General features: G+C 44.5%; 1 protein-coding gene across 1 annotated transcript; it reads left to right on the forward strand.

Annotated features, from left to right (window-relative positions):
• The first annotated feature begins 1720 nt into the window (after positions 1-1720).
• Positions 1721-22642, forward strand: TMPRSS3 (transmembrane serine protease 3). Its single transcript, XM_009920035.2, has 13 exons — positions 1721-1982; positions 3404-3548; positions 5557-5667; positions 6681-6797; positions 8626-8749; positions 9801-9926; positions 10658-10701; positions 11467-11632; positions 11882-12051; positions 13687-13782; positions 14930-15072; positions 16565-16717; positions 19700-22642. Exons 1-13 carry the CDS (start codon positions 1965-1967, stop codon positions 19718-19720), a joined length of 1434 nt encoding a protein of 477 aa, XP_009918337.1. The 5' UTR covers positions 1721-1964; the 3' UTR covers positions 19721-22642.
• The last annotated feature ends 459 nt before the right edge of the window (positions 22643-23101 follow it).

Below are 23101 nucleotides of genomic sequence, written 5' to 3' on the forward strand. Positions count from 1 at the left end.
AAACAAAACTCAAACCTCTTGTGATCTTTTCTGACAAAAGCTGACATCCTGTTTTCGTAGCATCTGCGTCTCCGATTTTTTGGTTTAGGGTGGCTAAAAAAGCAAAAGCTACCTGCAGGCTTTCCCCATCCGCCCCAGCAGAACAAGACTAGTAGTCCAAAGGTAAACACCACAGCCAGGGTGGACTTGCTGAAGGGTCTGAGATGGGATCTTTTAGCTTTTCATTTTAAATTCCTTTCTGAAAGCCAAGAAATCCACCTGAACTACTACTGCAGCATGGGGGAGGCAAGCAGGGATGTCCTTCAGCATGTAAGAAGTTAGTCTGCAGGCCAAATTCTTTCCTTTTGGGCTCAATTTTCATGTCCTCCCATCCCTATCATCCATGGCTCCTGCTCTGGTCTCCTCAGCCAAAGGCGATGGGGCGGCCAACTGTGCAAGGTCAAACCCAATGTCACATCTAGACATCAGACCCCGAGGCTGGGCTTGGAGCAGCTCAGGGTGGCAGCTGGGAGAAGCCTGTCCTTTCCAGTGGTGCCAGTCCCATCATGGGAGACTTTGCAGAGCCATGCTGGCTGGTCCCCAGGGTTTCCAGTGTGGCCAGAACAGGTGAAATGGTTGGAGACAATTTTCTCTGGCCTGGGCTGTCCTCATTGAAGGTACCGCTGCTCCCGGGAGAGGACAGGACATCTCGCTGTGTGGACTGAAAGGGTCACTTGAGCTGCTGGTCTCCTGAAATGAGCCCTCACTTTCTCCCCCTTGGCTGAAGTTCCCCTTGGGGCACTTGGCCAGTGTGGGCCGCTTTTCCAACTGCTTGTCTCTAAAGCCTGGCGGGGAGACCATCAGAGCACTGAGAGCAACTCAAGAAGTGCAGCTTTCTTTATACATCCTTCTCTGCTTTCTTTTTTTTTTTCTCTTTTTCTTATGTCCCCCTGTGTTTCCCATTTCCAGGGAAGGCTGCTGAAAGAGTGGCATAAAAGATGATGAAGAACTCTTGACATCATGGTCTAGATGTGAACAGTGACGTGGCGACCTCTCCTTTGGAAGTGCCAGTTTCCATTGCGCACAGCAAAGGGGCTGAACAGCTTCCCTCATTGTAGCCATGTTCCAAGGACATGGGTTTTGCCATGGAAAAACTTCATTTCTTCCCTTGTCTCTCAGGAGCCTTGTTTCACTTACACTGCCATGGCTTTTTGCTTCATCTCTCCTCCTCCTTCTTCCTTCCACCATCCCCTCTGTCATCAATCTCTCCTCTTACTAAAAAAACCCCAAGCCAAATTATTACTATTCTTGAGCATTTTATGAAGCTAAGCATACATTTTCATTTTCTAGATCCCAGAGTACAAATGAGCTGATACTTCAGAAACATGAGATACTGCTTGCAAAGTACTTCCAGAATATTGTGCAATATTTAATTATAAAAGTTATCCATAAGCAAAGCATGGGTCTTTTTCATAAAACCCTCTTCAAGTGTGCGCTTTGCTGCAAGCACACAGCAAGGGAAGGAAGAGCAAGGGGAACCTATGGGCCTTGTGTGCCGAAGAGATGAAGCACCTGGGGCTTTTGCCTTCTGCCACCCACAGCTGTCAGCAGACTTCTCAGCTGCACGAGTTTTGATAAAAGATGAGCAAGCGGGAGCCTGGGCAGTTTGAGGTGCTCCTTTGCTGAGGGGTTACAGAAAGGTTTGCAAATACTACAATATTACCTGACGCTCTTAGGCTAATTAAAAAGCATGCTGAATTTTTATCTTCCCCTTTCCGTAGCCATGCCATCCGGGGCTACCTGATACCCCTCACCAGGTTGAATTACACAGGCTGCTGCCATAATGCCGTATGCAGCAGATAACTGAACGGGCAGCTGTGGGCAGCTCAGTGAAAACCTTTCCAGAGCAGACTGGCCTAGCAACCTCAGAATTTCCTTTTGGTTTCTTTTGATAATGAAGAAAGAAAACAGTTTTGCTTTTAACTATGACTTCTCAGGAAGAGGTGAGTGAAGCTTTAGGAGCATGTGATACCCTCTAAACAAATGCCACATCAGTGTTTAGCTTTTGTGTAGTATACTTCACAATGCTGTTTTGTTTCCTGATGGACAATTCACGTACGAGTTAGAAGGCTTTTTTTTTTTTTTAATATTTAAAAATCATGCACAGCAAGCTGTCCTTTTCTCTGCCTTAAAGCTAGCAGATTCTATATAAAATTTAATTTATGTTCATTGAAATGTACATGAAATTTTATCAAATGAAAGAATAGAAATATTATTTTAGTTGTTTGCTGAAAGGTGAAAAGATATTCCAGGTGACTTAAAGATATAGTGTTCACAGACAAAACACGTATTCTTTGCCTATAATGTGTCATTGTAAGCATTTTCTGGGACTGACTCTGCAAACACACTGCTTTTACAGCATACCAGCTCCACTATCTTTAACAAACCTAGACGTATTTCACATCACTGTGAGCTCAAAAATCTGATTCCTTTTGCCAGTGACATTGTGCAGAGCCAGACTCAGAAATTAGCATTTCAAATCTATTTACCCTGAATTCTATTGTAGCCTGTTTTGTTTTTCACTGTGTATAAAGCGATCAAAGGTTTTCTGGAGTAAAACTCAGTGGGGCCCTGCATGAGTATCCTGTCAGGTGCTGCGCAGGTGTCATATGCTTTTTAGTCTTTCTCTTGTTTCCTATTGCAATTAAAGAGCAGGGGATGGATTCACACCCCCAGTGTGAGTTATTAAAGGTATCTGTGGTGCTTAGAGAAATCTGAACAAAAATTAACTTCAGTAGTTTGCTGGTAAATTAATTATAAGAGCTCCTCTCATGAAGGTTAAGTACATAACAAGGTACTGCATCCAGCTCTGGAGCCCTCAGCACAGGAAAGACACAGACCTGCTGGAGCGGGTCCAGAGGAGGGCCACAAAAAAGATCAGAGGGATGGGACACCTCTCCTGTGAGGACAGGCAGAGAGAGTTGGGGTTGTTCAGCCTGGAGAAGAGAAGGCTCCGGGGACACCTTATTGAGGCCTTTCAGTACTTAAAAGGGGCTTATAAGAAAGATGGGGACAAACTTTTTAGCCCGGCCTGTCATGATAGGACAAGGACTAATGGCATTAAACTAAAAAAGGGCAGATTTAGACTAGATACAAGGAAGAAAGTTTTTACAACGAGGGTGGTGAAACACTGGCAGAGGTTGCCCAGAGAGGTGGTAGATGCTCCATTCCTGGAAACATTAAAGGCCAGGTTGGACGGGGCTCTGAGCAACCTGATCTAGTTGAAGATGTCCCTGCTCATTGCAGGGGGGTTGGACTAGATGACCTGTAAAGGCCACTTCCAACCCAAACCATTCTATGATTCTATGATAACATTTTACAAGGTGATCATCTTCTTTTTTTCTTTTTTCTCCCGTTGAGTCAGGTACAAGAGACAAATCCCACTACTGGAAGTCTTGAAATCATCTCTATTACAGAAGATGAACCACCAGTACCAGAAATTCAGTTTTCCTTCAAAAGATTTTTCTGCATACCACAAGCAAAAGTGGACCCCACTGCAAATGGATCTGGTAGGGATACGGCACAGCTTTTTGACTTTTGTAATCTAAATGGCTAATGTAGGTCTTTAGGCTTGCAAAACTATGCTAGCCCACTCAGTCAGAGAAAACAATCCCTTAGAGGAAGAAGAAACACAACCTCACTCCCCCAGCCGTGAGGTTTGCCAGGGTATTAACAGATGATGACTTCTTGTGTCGGCTTGCATGCGCAAGCATTTTTCACAGCCAGATTATTCACACACTTCAGCCACATAGCAAATATTTGCCCACGCTTTTCAGACACATTTTTGAATGGCTTATTTGAAATTTTACCAACCTGGAAACTGGTCTATTAAAAAAACTGAATATACAATTACAGCAGCATTGGAGGAATAGCATGCATGTTTGCTACTTCCCATAGGTTTAGTGGCAAAAATAATCATTAACTCCAACAGGGGCAGGCTGAGCATCAAGGATGAAAATAGAGCAATTTAATTTTCTAGTCCATTAGCTACTACAGCTGTCTAAGATTTTTGGCATACCAGACACCAACTGCATTGCCAACATCAGTTATTCAGCTGCTGCTGAGAGAGTCTGTGTAGGCTGGGATTTACTTGTCAGTCTATACGCACTGGGAGACACTCCTCATCCTTGACCAATTTTAAGTGTCTGCCAATCTCAAACTCAAAGCTTGAAGAATGAGGCGGTTAAGAGCTGCATGAATTATAATTGAAGACAAGGTTCTGCCAGTTCCTATGTGTGCCCGTGACTGAGCTGTGTATCCCATTTTCCCACAGTTTGCCGTTTGTATGTATGAATACACTTGAAACAAGTGAACCATTCATTATTTTCAGTGGAATCTGTTGCTGTCTTCCAGATTGACAATATCACTAAGTTGAGGTCAGCCATGGAGGTGGTTGGTGAACAGGACTCGTCCAGCTCATGAAATGTATTCAGCAATTACTACTGATATAGATTTTAACTTTGTATGCATCTTTTTTCCTTGAAAACTCAAAACTCAGGCTTGAACCATTGCTCAGGTGTCTCCTTGTCTTTATAGCAAAACTTTGAATGGAACGCCTTTCCTCACATTTTTCAAGACTAGTTTGGGGGTCCCTTTTTTTGCAAATTTAGCTTTCTATCATTTTCAGTTAACCTTGCTTCCAAGTCCAAAAAGGACCAGTGACTTTCCTCCTTCTTGTCTTGAACACCTATTTACTAGCTAGTCCTGTCTTTTTCCAATATCCTTGCTCCTGTTCGAATCTTTAGGCTCCTCTTACTTGTTTCTGTGCCTCTGTTACTCCAGCTCTGAAGGAATGCATCATGCACAGGACTTAGCTCCCTGGTGCGCAAGCCAGAGCTCTGTGGCCTCTGTCCTTGTCCCAGGATTTCTGTTGTCCCAGACACAGTGCTCAGAGCAGTGTCCAGCTGGGGCTACAGCTGGAGGGAGCACTGGGACCACAGGCTTGGTACCAGCAAGAGTCAGAAGGCATCACAGACAGGAACAGTCATAAGGAGGAGACTCAACCTAGTTTGTTCTTTGCTACTTCCACTGAAAGAATTTATTAGTCCACTTGAGCTTTCTGAAGTCTTCAGAGAGTATACCTGTACCCTGCACACAGGTTTGATTACACAAACAAAACAGATCTGAACTTCATTTTTATTCTGGGACTCATGTTTTCAGGAGAGGTGCTTGTATACTTCTAAAGCTCGCAGTGTGATGTAGCCCAGGAAAACAAAAATTTAGAGCTCATATTCTCGATTGCATTGAGGACAGGCCAGGTGCTCTGTAAGGGTACGATTCAGACCCCTTGCGAGGCAAATGCTGAAGCGCTGTCTGAGAGCACCAGCCACATCCAAAGCACTCGGAGCCTTCTCAGCCCCTGAGCCAGGGGATCCGAACCACTCCAGGTCAGGTCAGCTCACAAAGTGTATGCAGGTGTTAGTACTGCCATCTAGTTTAATGTTAGATAAATCTTTTTCATTGCAAACTCAAGCTGGTTTAACTTCACAGAAGCTGTTCTCTCTGTTTGGCTTCTAGGAGATATCGAACCACCTTCAATGTGCCATGTTTTTATCTCCCTAAAATACTTTCCATATATCTGTGGTTTATTCCTTGCAGTAATCCTAGCAGTTGCCATTGGCCTGGGAGGTGAGTACAATTAGTTATTCATTAAGTTCTCGCTTAACCATTCAAATGCTTAATTTTTCATGAGCCTTTTACTTAGGATGGAATTAAACTGCTACTGTGGCTTGTTTGCTGAAGCAAAAAATCTTGTTGATGTGATGGCTTTAAATTTTATTTACATGTAGGGACAAAATAGATCTGGCACTCATGAGAGGATTGGTGTAATATTCACAACACTGAGGAACCCACAGCTCCAGGAAACCTTTGTCTAGTAAAACTTCATTGATTCCCCTTGGGTGGTGAGCTAAGAGTTTAGAAATTGGGGGATGCTTCAGGTAGCACACATCATATTTTTGTCCTGTAATTCAGTTCTCTAAGTTTGTTCTCAAAGAATTAAAGAACTTTCCCCTATCACAAACAACTCCTACAAAGGAAAAGAAAATGCAGAATGAGTTTAGTTGCAACTGGAAAGTGTGACCTGCCCAGGTTTAGGTGCCAAATGTGTTGATGTTAGAGCAGTGCCTTCACACCTGCAATGGGAATAAGCTTGCGGGAGGTTGAGGCATCCCCTCAGGAAGAGAGTGCACTGGCCATGTTTTGCAAGGGAGACCCTTGCAAGGACTGTTGTGGTTTAACCCCAGCCAGCAACTAAGCACCACGCAGCCACTCACTGTACCAGCTACTAGGAAGACAATTAACTCCATCCCAGCTGAAACCAGGACAGTCTCCTTGCTTTGCTGCTGAGGGGCTGAGGCACCAGGCAAAAACTCGCCCTGGAGTGAAACATGAACTGGGTAGAGGGAGCTGGGAAGGAGTAAGCACAGACAACAAGGCTGACTCATCCTACGAGTCATTACTAATGGATAAGTTTAGCAGCAGCATGTGGCAACCTCCAGGTTGTATTTCAAAAGTTCCTAGAGTACAGGAGTTGTCTTTTCCTTAGCAAGACAGAAATCTGGCCAGATAATGGAAGTCAGAAGTGTTAAATTAATATCCAAGTGTGTTTTCATCACCCTGTTTTCTTTCATTCTTGTTAGTCCAATACAACTGCATTGGGAAGTTTCGCTGCCGATCATCCTTTAAGTGTATCCAGAAATCAGCCAGGTGCAATGGTGTCTTCAACTGTAAAGAAGGGGAGGATGAGTACGGATGTGGTAATTTAAATTTGATTATAAATCCCTCCTACCTCCTCCTGTAGCATCTGGCACGTTATCAAGAAATGCATGTTGTAAAGAGTTTGGGTGAGACAAGAAAGGTAGAGACTGATGGATTATCTAAATCACCACTTCAGAAGAACAACCTCTCTGAGGTATTGATTTACAGTTTCTGAGAAATCAGACTGCTCTTAAGGTAAATGTGATGATTGCTGAATACTGCTACTGCCATATTGGGCATGTTTCCCCATTAGAAGTCTAGATACTTTTTAACTGCTAACATTTCCTCTGCCTGCAAGGTATACCAACACTGCATTATGGTGTGCATATACAGCACTCTCTGTATTCACTGGCACACAGTTGTGTTGTGTCATTTTTGAAGATTGCAAAAGCCTGTTATTATCTTAGGGGACGTGGGAAGGGGAGTGGTCAGCACTGCCTGTTGTGCGTTGAGTACTGTGGAGTTTGCTGCTTCATGCGTGAAATGTATGCTCCCATGCCAGAGTTTCTCTCTGTAATGGTTTAGGGAATCACAGGGCCATTTTAAATGGTCCCTCCCTGTCCTGTGCTATGGAAGATGACTGTGGTGTTTGCAGCCACTGGGGGGAAAAGGACTCTAATATTAGTAAACAGAATAACTTATTTTTAGATCAGTGCACTTGTCATTCTGACTCCTGCACCTACAGGCAAGGAGGCAGCACAGCTTTCTGTCTGTGCAGCGCGAGGAATGACAAGAACCATGAGCATTTGGCTGCAGCTAACCCCGCACAATCCTTTCAACCTTTGGCGTGTTTTCCCCAGGGAGGCTTCAGGCCTCAGTGGAGCCTGTGGGCAATACGTCTGCTTTTCTTGTCTGCCTTTGCAGTGCCATAACGCTGGCCTGTGGGTGCCTGCGGGGAACCCCCTGTCCGGCAGTGACCATGTGCGTGGCCTCCCTTCTCCCTGGGAAGACCAGGTAGACATGGACTCTCCCAGGTCCAGGTGCCTCCTCCTCATCCAGGGCCCTGCGCCCCAGCAGCGGCGGTGGTGCGGGGTGCAGGCGTGAGGAAGACATGGCAACATGCAGGACAAAGGGACTGTGGGTGATGGCTCTGTACCTGGGCCCCCAGCAGTATTTCCCCATCGGTCTCTTGGCCGGAGGCAGCACAGCTGGCAGCAGTGCCGGCTCCATGGGCCAGGCTGGTGTGAAGAGCTGCCCGTGGGGAAGGGCTGTGCTGAGCAGAACCGGGCTGGCACGGGGAGGGAGTCCCTGGGAGACGAGCTCCCAACCTGCGTGTCTCTCCTCTCCCCAACCTTTACACGCTCATCAGCCCAGACACGCCAGCCCCATTTGAGCAGAGGGAAACAGGTAGGAAACTCCATGGGAGGCCAGGGACGGCAGGGTGCAAACACATCCACCTCTCTGACTGTGCTGTGCAGCGCGGGAGGCGTCAACCACCTCTCATCATGTGTCTTGATCGTAGGTTTCCTTGGTGCCAAGCACTTGCAGCTCCAACTCACTGCAATCAGCAAGACTTGCTTAGGCTCACTGGAGGGCAAGGCAGCGCTCTCCGTCTGTATTAGAGCTAGCATCCCCTACCCATTCCCATGAGCCTAGAATTTTTCCTCCTGGCTGTTCTAGCTCAGCGTGCCTTGGTTCCCTTCCTTAAGGGGGAAGAAAAAAGGCACAGAAAAATTCTGTCGAAGGATCCAAGCGATGAAAAAGACAAATAGCAAAAACTCAGTGATCCAAGAAATGCGGACGCCACAGTGGTGCATTGATGCTGTTGTGTACCCGGCGGTTCTTCTTCACAACTCACTCAGGCTTTTCTTCTCCTGAATCTCAAAGTCAGGTTGAGTGGCAAGAAAGCAGTGCTGCAAGTGTTCACTTCTGGATCTTGGCGAACAGTCTGCTCTGACGACTGGAAAGCAGAGTATGGAAATACTACCTGCAAACACCTGGGTTTCTCGAGGTATGAACACAAAATGGAAGAAACCCTGTTTGGCATTTTGAACAAACTCTGAGGTTTTCAATCTTTCTAATGAAATCTTGTATTAGTCTGTGCTTAGAAAGAAAAATGGATTCAACAATCCACCTTTGTGAACGATATGGTTGAGGAGATTTGGGATGATGTGGGAAATAGTCCTGAATACTTGTGCACCGCAAATACCATTTATTACTGCTATAAATCCTGGATGATGGCTAAATACAATGGTTTGGTTAAATCTTCCCTATGGGGTGCAGGTGCCTGAATCCTACTTGTCTCTCGAGTAGCTTACAGCCTGTCAGAGAGGCACTAAAAAACATATGAGCATTTTCCATCTCTCTTACTTCCTCTGTAGAAAAATCATATGTACAATTCAAGTCATGACATCTGTTAGGAATTAAGGTCCACCTCACAATTAGAGAAGAACCTGTCAAGGCGATTATTACTGCGTTGATACCATTCCTGAAAAATGCCATTTCTTTCACAAACTTTCACAACTGAGAAAGAGTTTGAAGTTGTGACTTGCAGTGATGCTTTGTCATTTCTTACAATGGCGTCATTCTGATTTCTGCGCATTATAGTTAACAGTATAAAGCTTCTTTTAATAAATTCTTGCTGCCTTTAGAATAAAATACATCTCAATTGTTCAACAAAAAGGACAGGAAAAAAATTACAAATTATTCATCCTCCCTGCTGCAAAACATAACTCTAGAAAAATGAGACAATGAGCTTGTTAGTGTTTCAGGAAATGTGCCAACCAGTTACAATAAAAGCTTTATTACAATGTTAGAATTAAAATTTACTTTCTCTGCTGGTTAAATGCCTCTCAGCGTGTGTGACTTCCACATGTGATTATGGCAAAAATACATGTACATCGTAAGAGGTATTTCTTGGGGAGGATAGGATTACTTCATGAAGTGTCAGAATCCAATTATTGCGGTTGCTACACTGGGTTTTCATTAGCTGAACCGCTGAATTATTTCAACAGATTACTGAAATGCTGTCTGAGAAAGCTGTGTTTATGGTTTATTTGCAGTTACGTGAGTTCAGGTTACCTGCCTGTGGCTGCAGTTGAAAAACAGTTTCAAAGACATTTCGTGTCCCTCAGCCACTGGTTATCAGCTGATCAAGTGACATCCCTGCACAACGCAACAAACCTCAGGTATGCCTCAGCTTGTTTATTCTGACAGAAAGAGAGCAATCAGTAAGGGAGAATTACTAATAGTTTGAGATTGTTGCCTATTTTTTCAGGCATGTAGTACTTCATAGGCGGTTGGGGATGTTATGCATCATAGACCAGGGTTCAGTACCAGCCTTGCTGTAATACGAATTAAGAGCCTGATCCAAGGCCCATTAAAATCAACAAAGGCTTTAAAATGAGCTATTTGAAAAGCCTTTTTGTCCCATGATCCCTTTTTTTGCAAATGAATAGACACCAGGCTCTTATCTTTTTCCATTGTGATGCAGTTTGTTTCAGTTTACAGATCCCTAGATATTTCCCAGTGGGCTTATGAACCTTTTATGGTCTATTTCTTCCTCCTGACAATTGCTTGTTTTTCTTAGTTACCTTTCACTGAGAAGCAAGCTATGGATCCAAGGAGACTACAGATCACATGTTGGAAATTGCTAATGAGCCTCCCCTCGTGTAAGAGTGAAGCAGTCTTCAGCAGGGCAGCATATGGTCTGCAGGCTCCTGATGGTGTCTAAGCTCCTAACTTAAGTATTTCGGCTAAATGCCCTAAGTAGATTGGATGAGTACATGGCTTTGTACTTCTTTCAATATATGAGTTACTTATATTGATGTGCACATAGCTGTACAGGAAGATGACACAATATTGAAAAAAACCAGTATTTGTGAATTGGAACTAATACTGCACTGTCTTTTCATCTTAGAGAGGAATGCACTTCTGGCAATGTGATCATCTTAAAATGTTTGGGTAAGAATCAGGAAAAGGGAAAATAAGATCAGAAACTGTCCTTCATCCACTGCATGGCAAGAATTGGAAGGAATTGTGTACTGAGGGCATACTATACTGTCAGTTTATCACACCAAAGAAAAATTGTATTTCTTATACAAAATTTAAAAGAATTTCAGAAGTAAGAATAGGCTGGGAGGGTAGTTTGGGAGCATCAGGTAGCAGGAGGATTTTGGTGAGAATCACAGTAGGAAGTAGACGTTTTAAGGTTTGTGAGTTGAGTCCACGGACTGATGCTGTAAAGCCAACTCTTTGCCGTCTCAACGGGGAAAGGGAAGTTCAGTCTTAACATTTGAACTTTCATCCCACACCTCTCCATGTCAGCTAGTTTTCAGATTGGGATATGAAAAGTCAAAAAAACAACGGCAAAATAATCACCAGGGGAGGGGAGATGCTTCAGCCTGCCTATGGGGGCCCCTGGGACCCTGTGCATTTAAGGAGGGCAGAACAGTGGGGTTTACAGCTCAGCTGAGCGCTACGACCGCAGGGGAGAAGATGTGAGCCCCACAGCCCCCATACCAGCTGCCCGACATGATGCTGTAGGGATGGGAGGGAGGAGGAGAAACCTCTGGGGGCAGCCACAGCCCGAGATGTGGGCCACGGTGATGGGGACGGTCCTGCTGCAGAGACCTCCCAACCTCAGCAAGGCTGGGAGTAGAGGGGCTGAAGGGGACCAAAACCATGCCTGCGTTTCCTCCGTGGACCATAACCTTTGCTTTCTGGCAGCGTGTGGGACACGGGCCAGCTACGGGCCACGGATCGTGGGGGGCAACGTGTCCTCCCCCCGTCAGTGGCCCTGGCAGGTCAGCCTGCAGTTCCACGGGCACCACCTCTGCGGAGGGTCCGTCATCACCCCGCGCTGGATCATCACAGCCGCCCACTGCGTCTACGAGTAAGTCCATAAATCACCTTGTTGGGGGTGTTCCACTGACCCCACTTGCAGCAGGTCTGTGTGGGGGCCCGCTGCAGAGGAGGGCAAATGCACTGTGCTTTCTCTTAAAAATAAACTGCAGGAGAGATTGGGTTATCTTTACTTCACGGGCTTGCTCCGTAACATTTAAACCGTATCTCTCTCTCTTCTTGCAAGAGTGCAAGTCTTTACTGAAAAAAAGTCTCTCTCTCTCTTACCTCTTTGTTTCAGCCTGTACTTGCCGAGCTCGTGGAGTGTGCAGGTTGGTTTTGTGACTCAGCAAGACACCCAGGTTCACCCATATTCAGTGGAAAAAATTATATACCATCGCAATTATAAACCCAAGACGATGGGAAATGATATAGCACTGATGAAACTGACAGCACCGCTTACTCTCAATGGTAATTCTTTCTGTTAGCTTTCACTTGACTTTCCCAACTTGCTAGCTAAAAGCAAGAAGGGTCTTTCCTGCCACAGACAGGGAAATTTCTGTTGGCACCCTATGCGCGGCCCAGGACGGTCGAGTGGATCCCCACCACCTCTGAAAGCAGTGAGATGTGCAGCGTAGATGTAGCCAGCCTGCGGCTGTGATGGCAAGGCAGCGATCCCTGTTCAGACTGCGCTGGCAGAAACCCTCCAGCCTCAGTATCAGGAATTCCTCTGTGCTCGATATTCAGGCACAGAGAGCAACAATGTGGTCACAGGGCTCTGCAAAATGTTCCCAGTCCATTCTGGTATTGGCTTACTGAAGGCATTTAATAACAGGCAAGCATTAACTTCATTCTTTCTAAATATTTTTCCTATCTAAAATAAATGCCCTACCTCATTTTACTTGTAGGTCACAGAGGTTTTTATCACATCCTTTCTGTAAGTATAGGGAGATCCAGCAGTGTCCAAAGCTGAAAATCAAGCTTAAATTTCAAAGAGAAGAAAAGGCAATTCAAATATAATGAAGCTTTTAAATTAAAACTACTTTTATTTTCTCAGCAGGATGCTACCTACAGCTGACAGTTAGTGAATTGAAATAACGTATAATAATATTGTATGAATTTAAATGATCACCTGCCAATACCTCCAAATCCCTGTGAGCTCTCTGCAATGGGTAGCTGGCTCTCTGTGATGCATCTAGACTGTCAGTTCCTAAATCAATTCCCTTGAAATACTTTAAACTTCCAGTTCGAATGAAAATTAAGCTGGATTTTGTTCTGGTTTATATCTCAGCTAGTGCTGTTTTCTTTTGCTCGGGAATAAGTCTGGGATGCTGTCAAGAACAGTAATGGTTCCACACCTGAGTGAGACACCCACTATGCCCTGGGCGACAGGGGGCAGCCTGGGGGGGGCTTGGAGGTTCCACGCTGGGGGCTTGATGCTTTGAGCTGGGATCGTTGCACTGTGGAAAGCTGAACCACTAGGAATTGCCCAGTAATACCTCGTATCTTCCGTCCCTTCGCTCAGTGCCAGCTCATCTCGACACATCACAGTTGGCCCTGCAAGCATCAAACACTACTTGAGGCCCGGCATTCAGTGCCCCGGAGTGCAGAGGCACTGAAACTCTATGAGCCGATGGGGTGGGAAGCAAACAGCACCCCGGACATCTTGTTGTCCCTTCAGAAGAGTGCAGAGATGTGCACAGACGGCTCTTTGTACGTGCCACCGCACAAAACGTGTTAGGAGGTGCCGTGTAGTCGCGGCGTGGTTAGCCAAGGCCAGAAATGCCATGGGGTCTTTGATCTGCCCATCAGCTGTGTACGCCGTGCATTTCTTGTTTGCTCATTCTTCAGTTTATTGACCTGCCAACACCTCCTTCTGTTGCTTTATTCTTGAAACTACTTAGGCCTGGTGTGGGTACTGTTCCAGACCTATGGTATTGGCTGCAAGACAAAAGACCTGCCAAACTGCCAGGCTATTTGTGTGGGGAGTGGGTGGTGTTCATAACAAGGTCACAGCAAGCCAAATCCTCAAGTTTTACTGGGTCATACAGTTTTTTGCTGAATTTTAAAAGCGATTCTCTCTTATCTCTCTCTTTTTTAAAATAGGTCACATAGAGCCAATTTGTCTGCCTAATTTTGGTGAACAGTTCCCAGAAGGGAAAATGTGTTGGGTATCAGGATGGGGAGCAACTGTGGAAGGAGGTATTTGAAATGGTCTGCTGTTGATTACACTACATGAAAACATCTCACATACAGTAAATACAGGATTTTGCTGGAGCATTGTTCAACATTAGATTTTCTCGAATGTCTTGGGGCGCGGGGAAGAAGACATATTGCTAAATCTCATGCTTACCCTGAATTGCAAAAGTGCTGTACAAACCCTTATCACAAGGAATAGATGGGTACACTCTGTGAAAAGGTTGAAAATGACATGTAGACAGCAGCACTGCCCACAATCTTGCACTCAGCCTCAGTCAAACAGGCTGTGTCCTTTACAACTTCAAGCACAGAAAGCTCAGCATGAATGCAAGAATCGACCATCCATGTTTTCAGAGAAAGCATGTACAAATTTTCAAGCAGGTTGGATGATGCAGAAATTGAATCTGTGAACAATGTCACAAAGAAAAACAAATTTTTTATTTTTTTTTTCCATGACTCACAGGCCATGTTAATCAGTAATACATACCAAATCACTTTCATGTGAAAATGCTTGAGTTCTCAGGTCATTGTTTTTTATCATTCTTCATTCATCTCGTTTAACGTGTTCGCATTGTTCAGAGAACAAGAACAGCATATTACCTCACATACAGACAATAGCAAAAGGTGGGAAAAAAATGAAAGCAAGGTTTACCACATAAAAAGTCAGCTATAAATTGACAATAGACAGTGTGCAAATACTCCCATTTATAGAAATGATCCATTCAGACTCTGAATAAAATAAAAAAAAAAGAAAAATAAAATAAATCAGATGTTTGCAGATGATTTGTTGACTAAGAGAACAGGCAATAGATTCAAAATAAGTTTTGGCACTAGTATTGAAGACAGGGTCCAATTAGCTTTTAAGTTCATTACTGTCATTGATTGTCTAGTTTGAAGCAGAAACATAGAAGGTACAGCTTTATATTATATACCATGATAATCCACAGCTCTATAGAGTTGTTGGTTACTGGATTCTGTAAGTGATGAGACACCTAGTTGCCTTACTTGTATGTTGTCATATTAACCATATTTCTTTCACCCTTGCTTGCCAATTCTTCATATACTAAAATATTTTCTGTTTATAAATAGAGATTAACTTCAAAGATAGACAGTTTTTTTCTTTTTTTTTTTTTTGTTGTTTTTTCAACAGGTGATACATCTGACACCATGAATTATGCAGGTGTTCCTCTGATTTCTAATGCAATTTGCAATCACAGGGATGTCTACGGTGGGATCATAACTCCTTCAATGCTTTGTGCCGGTTTCCTAAAGGGAGGGGTAGACACCTGCCAGGTATGGAAGTTTCCAAACTGCAACTGTGCTCATTAACAGCTTCAACGGAAAAACATGAGTGATAAGTTATCAGAAGGCACTCCCAGGCTTTTCTTGGGCAAACATTTGGGGTTTTGCCATTTAATCTGTTTACCATGAATATCGGTCACTGTGCATGCATTCATATACTACAATTCCCTTCTTATAATTCTGTGGACCATATCTGCTACTTCTGAAGCCAAATTTACTTAAGACATTTCTTAACTTCTTGCATGTGCTACAGCATGGTGCCATCCTTTCTTTGCCCTGGCTGTGGCCTCTGCACTGCACTGAATCGCCATGCAGTGCACTGCACTGCACTGTGAGCAGCTCCGGAGACCTGCAAGGGGTAGAAACCCTGTGGTGAAAAGCAGCCAAAGTATATCTCAGTAGAGAAGCAGAAACATGTGATTTTGGAAAGAGTAGAGTGAGGCAGGGGAAGGAAGAAAGGGAAAGGTGTTTGAGTAACTCAGACGACTCGTAATGACTCTGGGGGAGAGGGGTTCATAGCAGTGATGGATCAGAGGATCCTTCACAACACAGGGTGGCGATGATTCAAAAATCACTGTCAGAGTCATGACGGTGCCCACCTTGTGCCAGGTCTCATCCCCATACACACTAATGTGGACTCACCCAGCTAGTCATGGCTAAAGAGCAAGGGCTGGGGAGGAAATTCATGTTTCCAGATTTGCTCAGTCCCAATTACACATGGGACAAGACAAAGCAAAGGCATTAGGTGCATGGATCTTCATTTAAGCACTGGTTTGCACAATGGTCCCAGCAAGGTACCTGGCACCAGCATGTCCCTATGCCTGGGAGAGCTGCCCAAAGGGAGCATGTTTAGCATATGGCTCCAAGTGACAAAATGAGCCCTGCTCCCTTTTTCTCTGTTGTTGTGCTGGCTTTGCTGCTCATAGGGCAGGAAACTGCCCCAGCAAAATAAATTGGGAGTCTTCAGTACTTAGATGTGAGTCCATTGAGTCAAATCTGCTTAGCAATGTGTCCGGGAAGGGCCAGAAAAGCAGCGCGCAGGACTGCACACGGGAGCAGGCAGGGAAGGACGTGGGGTACTAACTTCTTGTTGCAACCCTGGGCTCGGCTCAGCTCAATAGCTAGGAGCTTTTTGAGAGAAGCAGCTGTGAGGGACCAAGACCATGGCACGGAGACTGCAGATTAGCGATGCCCTGCCCGCAGGACAGGCATGCTCCCCAGCACCTAAACGTTGTTTAATAGCAGGCTTCAACATTACTTCTGTTGTACTGTACTGCTAACTGGGGAAAGAAAAATAAGATCTAATACACATCTCTAAGAAGTCTCCAACTTCTGCTTAACATACGCTTTTCCCAGGACCCAGAACAGAGCGGAAACAGGAGACTTTGAATTACTGGACTATGCGTCTCCCCCTGCTCCCCCAAATACACATTCCCCTCCTTTTCTGGGGCACTGACGTTTGTTTTAATTCTTTGTCCTCCAGGGAGATAGTGGGGGCCCTTTAGCATGTGAAGATATGAGTATCTGGAAGTTGGTGGGGACCACCAGCTTCGGAGTGGGCTGTGCAGAAAAGAACAAGCCGGGCGTCTACAGCCGAACCACCTCCTTCCTGGACTGGATACACGAACAGATGGAGGTCTGGTTTTGCCCCGTCTCTCCATCTCCGGTTGTCGCTTTGCTCCGCCTGTGCCACACAGGGTTTAGCTCATATTTGTAACCCGGCTCAGTTGTGTCGTACGGGCACATGCGGCCCCAGGGCGTGTTTGGGGGTGGGGGCAGGTCCGTGGGCAGAGCGGGCAGACCAGGGTGTGAGGGTCTTAGCGAGATGTGGGGGGCACAGGGGCAGGGGTAGAGAGGGGAGAGGAGCACGGGAGTGACTGGGGAGGGGGCCTGGAGGTGCAGAGCAGGGAGGTGTGACAGGGCTGAGTAAGGAGATGGGGGCCAAGGGAAGAGATGCTAGGGGACTTTACCTGAAGCCGTGAGGCTGCTACAAAAAAAGCCTGGGGAGTAGAAGCTGAGTGGGCCAAAGAAATGGGATGGGGGGAGACGGTGTTGGCTGGAAGGAAAGGAGAGCAGAGGCAAGGAAGTGGGAGGACGCTGCAGCCACCTTCACCTGACCCGAGGGCCTCCCACTCTCCGGAGACCACGTCCTCTACTGTCAGCTCCCCTCCAGCGCTGCCAGAGAGGTGCTGGGCTCAGTCAGCTCAGCAGGGAGAGTCGTTGTGCTTCAGGTGGACTCCCAGGCAGGCATCTGTTGCCTAAGGAGAGGCATCTAGAGCCATTTTAGAGACCCCAGGCTGTCCTACCTGGCTCACAGGTACCTGCAGAAGGGCAAGGATCTGCAGCTAGCCCTTGTATCCACCATCCCCATGGGATGATGTATCCACCATCCCCATGGGGGTGTCTCAGATGCCCTGCGATGGCTCAGGTAGATATGATAGAGGATCTATGGGAGACCTGAGGCCTTCCGGACCGACTGCTAGAGGTCAGGCAAAGTGCACTAAGACACCTCAAGTGGCACTAGATAGTGCGTGTGCAAGGCAAGTGAACCGTCCTCCACTGCCCTGGCAGGAGCCTAGACACACAGCTCACGGGCAGACACCTATGCACAGGCTCTTAATTGTCATTTTCTTAGCTTCAGGGGAAAGCCCCCCTAAGCACCAAAGCGTACGTCCCGTCCTGCTCTAGCCTGGTCCTCACAGACAGTGAAGCCAATGCTGCTATTCCAGCACCCAGTTTGCTGGAATGAATGAATGAATGAATGAATAGCAATGATGTTATTCCAGCACCAGCAATACAGCCCCCAGCCCAGACAGCTGTCTGTGCCACCGTGACAGTATGTGACAAAACCACTCCTGCCCCCGTCTCGTTTGTGAAATATGTGAGACTTCCTCCTCAAACCAAAGTGCCAATATCAAGCATTCACAGACAAGGAAATGCCTGAAATAAGGTTTTGTGTGCAATTTCAGCTCAGCCCCCCCATCTGTATATCATAGGACACACGCTGTTTTCACAACCTGTATTACAGATGGAGATTTATGCTATCACATGCCTATTTGTCACTCAACAAAGCTAAAGAAGACAGGATAACATTTCTAAATCTTTAAGGCCTCTAATATTACTTTTTTTTTTCTTCCTCCCCAAATATATACATCATTGTGATTCATTTGCAGATACAGAAGCCCAGATGTTTCAGATGAAGAGTTCATATCCAATGAAAGCACAGATCTCCGTTATAAAGAAGTGATCAAGGGGAAAAAAGTACAGCTAAATCTTTGGTTAGCTAAATGCTGACATGTTATAATTTTTCACAGGGACATCCTTCAGATGTAAACATTAATTCATCAATTTATTCCCTTAGAAAGGATTTTCAGCTGCAGCGTAGAAACATGGACCTTTTTAATGGACTCTGAAACAAACCAAAAGAAAGTAGAACTAGTGTGCCTTTGAAAACGGGGCAAAGGGAATGGCTTGCACCTGGCAGATCTGTATTGTGGCATAATGGTCCTGATCTGCTCTTACCTGCTATTGCTCACCATGGACTGGGGTTCATTTCGTGTGTCCAGAAGTTTCTGTGCTTTCTTCAAACAAAATTAATTGTCATAGCTAAGGCTTACCAAAGGAGTTAGGAGAGAGATCCATTTTGATCTAAGAGATGCAAAATTGCAAGATAAGGAATTCGGCCAACAGCATGCCCTTAGAAGCTTTCTTTCTGGAAATTAGCTTTATAACAGCTCACCTTTCAGGGCTAATCATCTAATGCAAGGCATGATCAAAGAGGAGGCATTTGTGTTTTCTGATCTCCCATTTCCAGTTTTGAAACCTGAATAAAGCACTTCTGTCTCTCAGATTTTCAGGAGGGTACGAACACTTTGCTAAAGGCTCTCTCCTACGAGTGCAAAGGAAATGTTTTTTTATTGCTTTCCACTAAGTGGTGAAAATTAGTTGATGTCATTTAGCAAGATGTTTCTCCAACACTGTGAACAGAATTTCTGCTGCCTCCATTTTGAACAGCTCTCCCACTAGGGAGGAAGCAAAAAGTTTATAGCACTAAGGGGAGTGCCAGTGACCTACATGCATTACTGTCTGAGAAATATTATGCTTCTACTGTTAAATCTGAACAGACATGAAAGGTTCCCACCCCAGCAAAAAAAAGAAAAAAAGAAAAAAAAAGAAACCAGCAATGGAACAACTAAGAGGAAATAAAACAAACCCCTTCAAAGCCTACTTAGCTCCCCGTAAGCATGTGTCCCATGCATGCAGTATCTACCACTATTACTAATATATTCCTCCATCCCCCATAACCATATTTCTTTATGAGCCTTATGTTCCTGTCTCAGCTCATGCAAGGCTGAGAACCGGCGAACTAAAGCGGTGAGAGAAGCTGGTGGCATTTGCTCAGGTTCACAGTGTACGCAATGGGAATTGGACCACACCTCTTCTGTCGAGGTGGTGTGTTTATCTGAAGAACTTCAGCTGGCAGAAGTGGCTCCAGCAGCCCTGGGGTTCCTTTGGTGACCCTAGTATAGCAGGGGAAAAAAACAGTCATTCCCTTTCAGAGCTCAATAGGTGGCAACATGAGCATTTAAATAGATGCATAACTGGTTTTGCTTCCCAGAGAGAAGAACTGCAGACCTGAGGAGAGCGGCGGTGCGTTGGGCTTCTGAAAACCCACATCAGGCTCCAGCCCCACAGAAGGACCCACCACACTTTTCTGGACACTTGCTCTGAGCTTTGTACTTTTACAGACTACTTTTTACCATTTCTTTTTGGTACTGGTAACTGTACTTAATGAAAACTGTTGCACATTCAGCCTCTTTTGGATGGTAGAGGCAGCTGGATGCTTGATGATGGGTATGTGTATTTACTGTCAGCTACAGATTTCATATGTAGAGAAAGTGCTAAGACTGAAACCCCACTATGCTATCACAATAAAGTTTTGCAGGCATCATGAGTAAAAGACTAGAGCAACTTCAGATCACGTTGCTAGCTATTATTTTAGTACTTAACTTCCAAAAACCAGACTACAAAAAGACTTTTCCTGAAAGCATTCATATATAAGATCCATGCTCTGTTGCACAGGGAGCAGCAGCTTTCTTTGAAGCCATAAAGCAAGCAGGAAGCAAGCAGTTGGCAATTTTGGCAAGCATTTGGCAAGTATGTTCAGCTCTTGTTAGGAAAAAAATCTCTGGATTCACATCTTTTATCATGTGGCTGTGAACAAAGTCCCTAAAAATTGAGTTCTTAGGTGTTTTCTTGTAGCAAATAGCTCTGAGATGAGCAACACATAGGCTGTAACTTTACTGAAAAAATCTGAGATTACTGAATAGTCTTAAAGGGAAGAGGGGCTTCTTTACTGCCTTTCAACAGGCTAGAGAGCCAAAATCGTTGCTCTATGATGCACCATGCAGTGCAATAGCCATTGAATACTCCCAAGCTCACGTCATGTAGTACAGTTCACCAAGGAACTCATACTCAGTCGCTTTCCCTGTTTTCCCTCCTTTTCTCTGTAGGCAGGACAATGTAGATCCCACACTCTTTGTACCTGTTAGTGGCATCAGTGGTGCAGATGAACTGATGCCAGCCAGGCAAGGGACAAAATATCTGAAGTGCTGCTGTGGTTTCCTGTTTTACCAGCCATTTTAATATAACAGCCTTGTGTTGTTAGGTTGGCAAATGCCTGATCTTTTTGCACTTGCCCCTTGTAAAAATTCTGGGATGAAAGTTGTCAATTTGAAGAATTGATTGCCAGGGACTAGGTAGGCTGAATAATGGATAATATTGTCAGAGCTTTTCAATATCAGCCAAAATTGATCTTATCATTTGATCAAGTGCTGCTGATCTGCTTAAAATGTGGTTTTGGATGCAGCCTGTATGCTTCTAAATCAGTATCTGCATCATCACTGTCATCCATCACTGCTGCAAAAAAGTGCCAGCAGAACTGGAACTGCATTCACGCTGCAACACGTCAGGTCAAAACCAAGAGACAACAGCAAACCTGCATGACTGTCAACCTCCACATTGCTCCGTGGATACAGACTTTGATCGAGGACACTGCATCAATACATTTCGCCCTGGTTAAAGAAACTACAATGAAATGGAAACAGCACTTCCAAAAACGGCACGTTGTTAAAAAGAAGAGGGACACAAAACCTGAAATGAAATGGGAAATTTCAACTTGACAGAACCATGACAGAATTAAAACAAAGTATGTTGAAACCTTGTGTAACTAAGACATCTTCAGAGGAGTTTTAATGTTCACTGTTTGTTATCATAACATTTTCACAGCCCCAACATGGCTCATGTTTGAGTATTATCAGCAGTCTGGAAATGAGGGCACTGCTCTCTGAGCTCATGCAGTTGTTATTTCATATTCCTGAACGGACCCCTGAAAATTCCTTTTTAATTCCTTCTATTTCCATAAAAAGACTGTACAATAAGTATCCATTGTGGTCTGCCTTTATATTAAAGAGCAAGCCAATGTAAAATGTAGAATGCTAGTGAACTCTTCCCAACAAGAAGCCACATTGACCCCCAGATCAATGACAGTCACTTATGGGTAGACCTAGCTCAGGGAGCCTGCAAATCTTTCTTCTGATTTCTGTTATGCCCCTTGCTGTGGTTTCTTAGGTATAGGCAGAATACAAAAGACTCACTCTGTAAAAGTGGATTTTCCTCCCCCAACTTATGCCATTAACATACATGCTAAAGGTTTTAAAATAAATATAATCACAACATTAGCATATTTCTTTGTGTTAACCCAGGTGAAGATACATGGGGGTTTAGGACATTTGCTGTGGGAAGGGTTTTGTACAGAGATGGGCATTGTACCCTGTTCAAAGAGAGGTGTGATTGATGAGCCGGTCTCTTCTGGTAGTCAGTATTACAGCTGGAATGAACTGGTAGACAGTAAAGTAACTTTTCAAAGAGGTTATATGACAGGTTACTGAGCCTTTCCTTTTCCTTGGATTTTCTTCTCTCTATTCAATGAAAATAACTGGCTACACCACGTGTGCACGTACAGAGGCTTGCCAGACCAGGTGGGGTTGAAGGCAGCTCTAGTTTAACTGATCCTGATTAGGAATTTCATGGTAAACACCTTGGAAGGTTTTAAGATCTTTATACTAGAGGAGGGTATATCTGCTCTGCTACATTATTAAAGAGGCTGACAAAAGAGCTTCTAGCTTGTGAACTCAGATCACTGGTTAAAATGGTTGCTTTAACATAGGATTATGTTACAGCTGTAGTATCTCTTAGAAATACAACCTGCTTATATGCACAGCATGTGGAGAAAACTTGCATCGACATGTAATAAAGAGACTCTCAGAAAATTAATCCAATGTATAATTTTGCAAGAGATGTCCAGCACATGAAGAAAAATTCCTTTGCCATTCATCACTTCTTCCTGTCATCATTATAGTTAAGTCTGGAAACTGAGACAAAGCTGGTAAGTTTGGATGAACCAGATGAGACTTTTATTCAATATGTGGTTTTCCCAGACACTCTGAAAAACATCAGATGGATAAACTCTCCTTTGACAAATCCAAAATTCTTTTTTTTTTTTTTTCACTTGAGATGTACAAATAAAAAGGCAATTTCTGTAATGATACAGAGATAAGCATAAAAACAAATACCTAAGTTTGGTGTCTGAGAAAGCCAAAGTGTTTTCTGAGGGGGTGACATGCTTTTAACTTGCTAAGACATCCTGCACAAGGAAGCAATCACTGCACAGGGGCGAGGATGCCGCACAGGTCTGCTCAGAGGGGCTGTCTCACTGACAAGTTTCATATAAGTCTGTAAATGCAAATTCAAGAACTGTACATTAAACTTAAAAAAAAATAGATCTGGCTTGTCCAATTTTTTGACTGCCTTCAACATCCAAAGCAAGCAGGTTGAAATCTTAGAATATAAATGTTGCATTGGAAATCTTGCTGGTTTTGGTGACAAACCTAGTTGTATCCCTGAAAGGTCTACACTCTCCAGTATCTCTGCGAGCGTAGTACCATTTTAAGATGAGCAG

Source organism: Haliaeetus albicilla, chromosome 6 (assembly GCF_947461875.1).
Source record: "Haliaeetus albicilla chromosome 6, bHalAlb1.1, whole genome shotgun sequence".
Classification (NCBI taxonomy): domain Eukaryota; kingdom Metazoa; phylum Chordata; class Aves; order Accipitriformes; family Accipitridae; genus Haliaeetus; species Haliaeetus albicilla.

What these genes read in the sequence shown, in the direction of transcription:
- TMPRSS3 (XM_009920035.2), top strand. An exon ending in CCCCACTGCAAATGGATCTG is followed by an intron (nt 3,549 to 5,556) that starts GTAGGGATACGG and finishes TTTGGCTTCTAG; the next exon opens with GAGATATCGAACCACCTTCA. An exon ending in GCCGCCCACTGCGTCTACGA is followed by an intron (nt 11,633 to 11,881) that starts GTAAGTCCATAA and finishes TCTTTGTTTCAG; the next exon opens with CCTGTACTTGCCGAGCTCGT.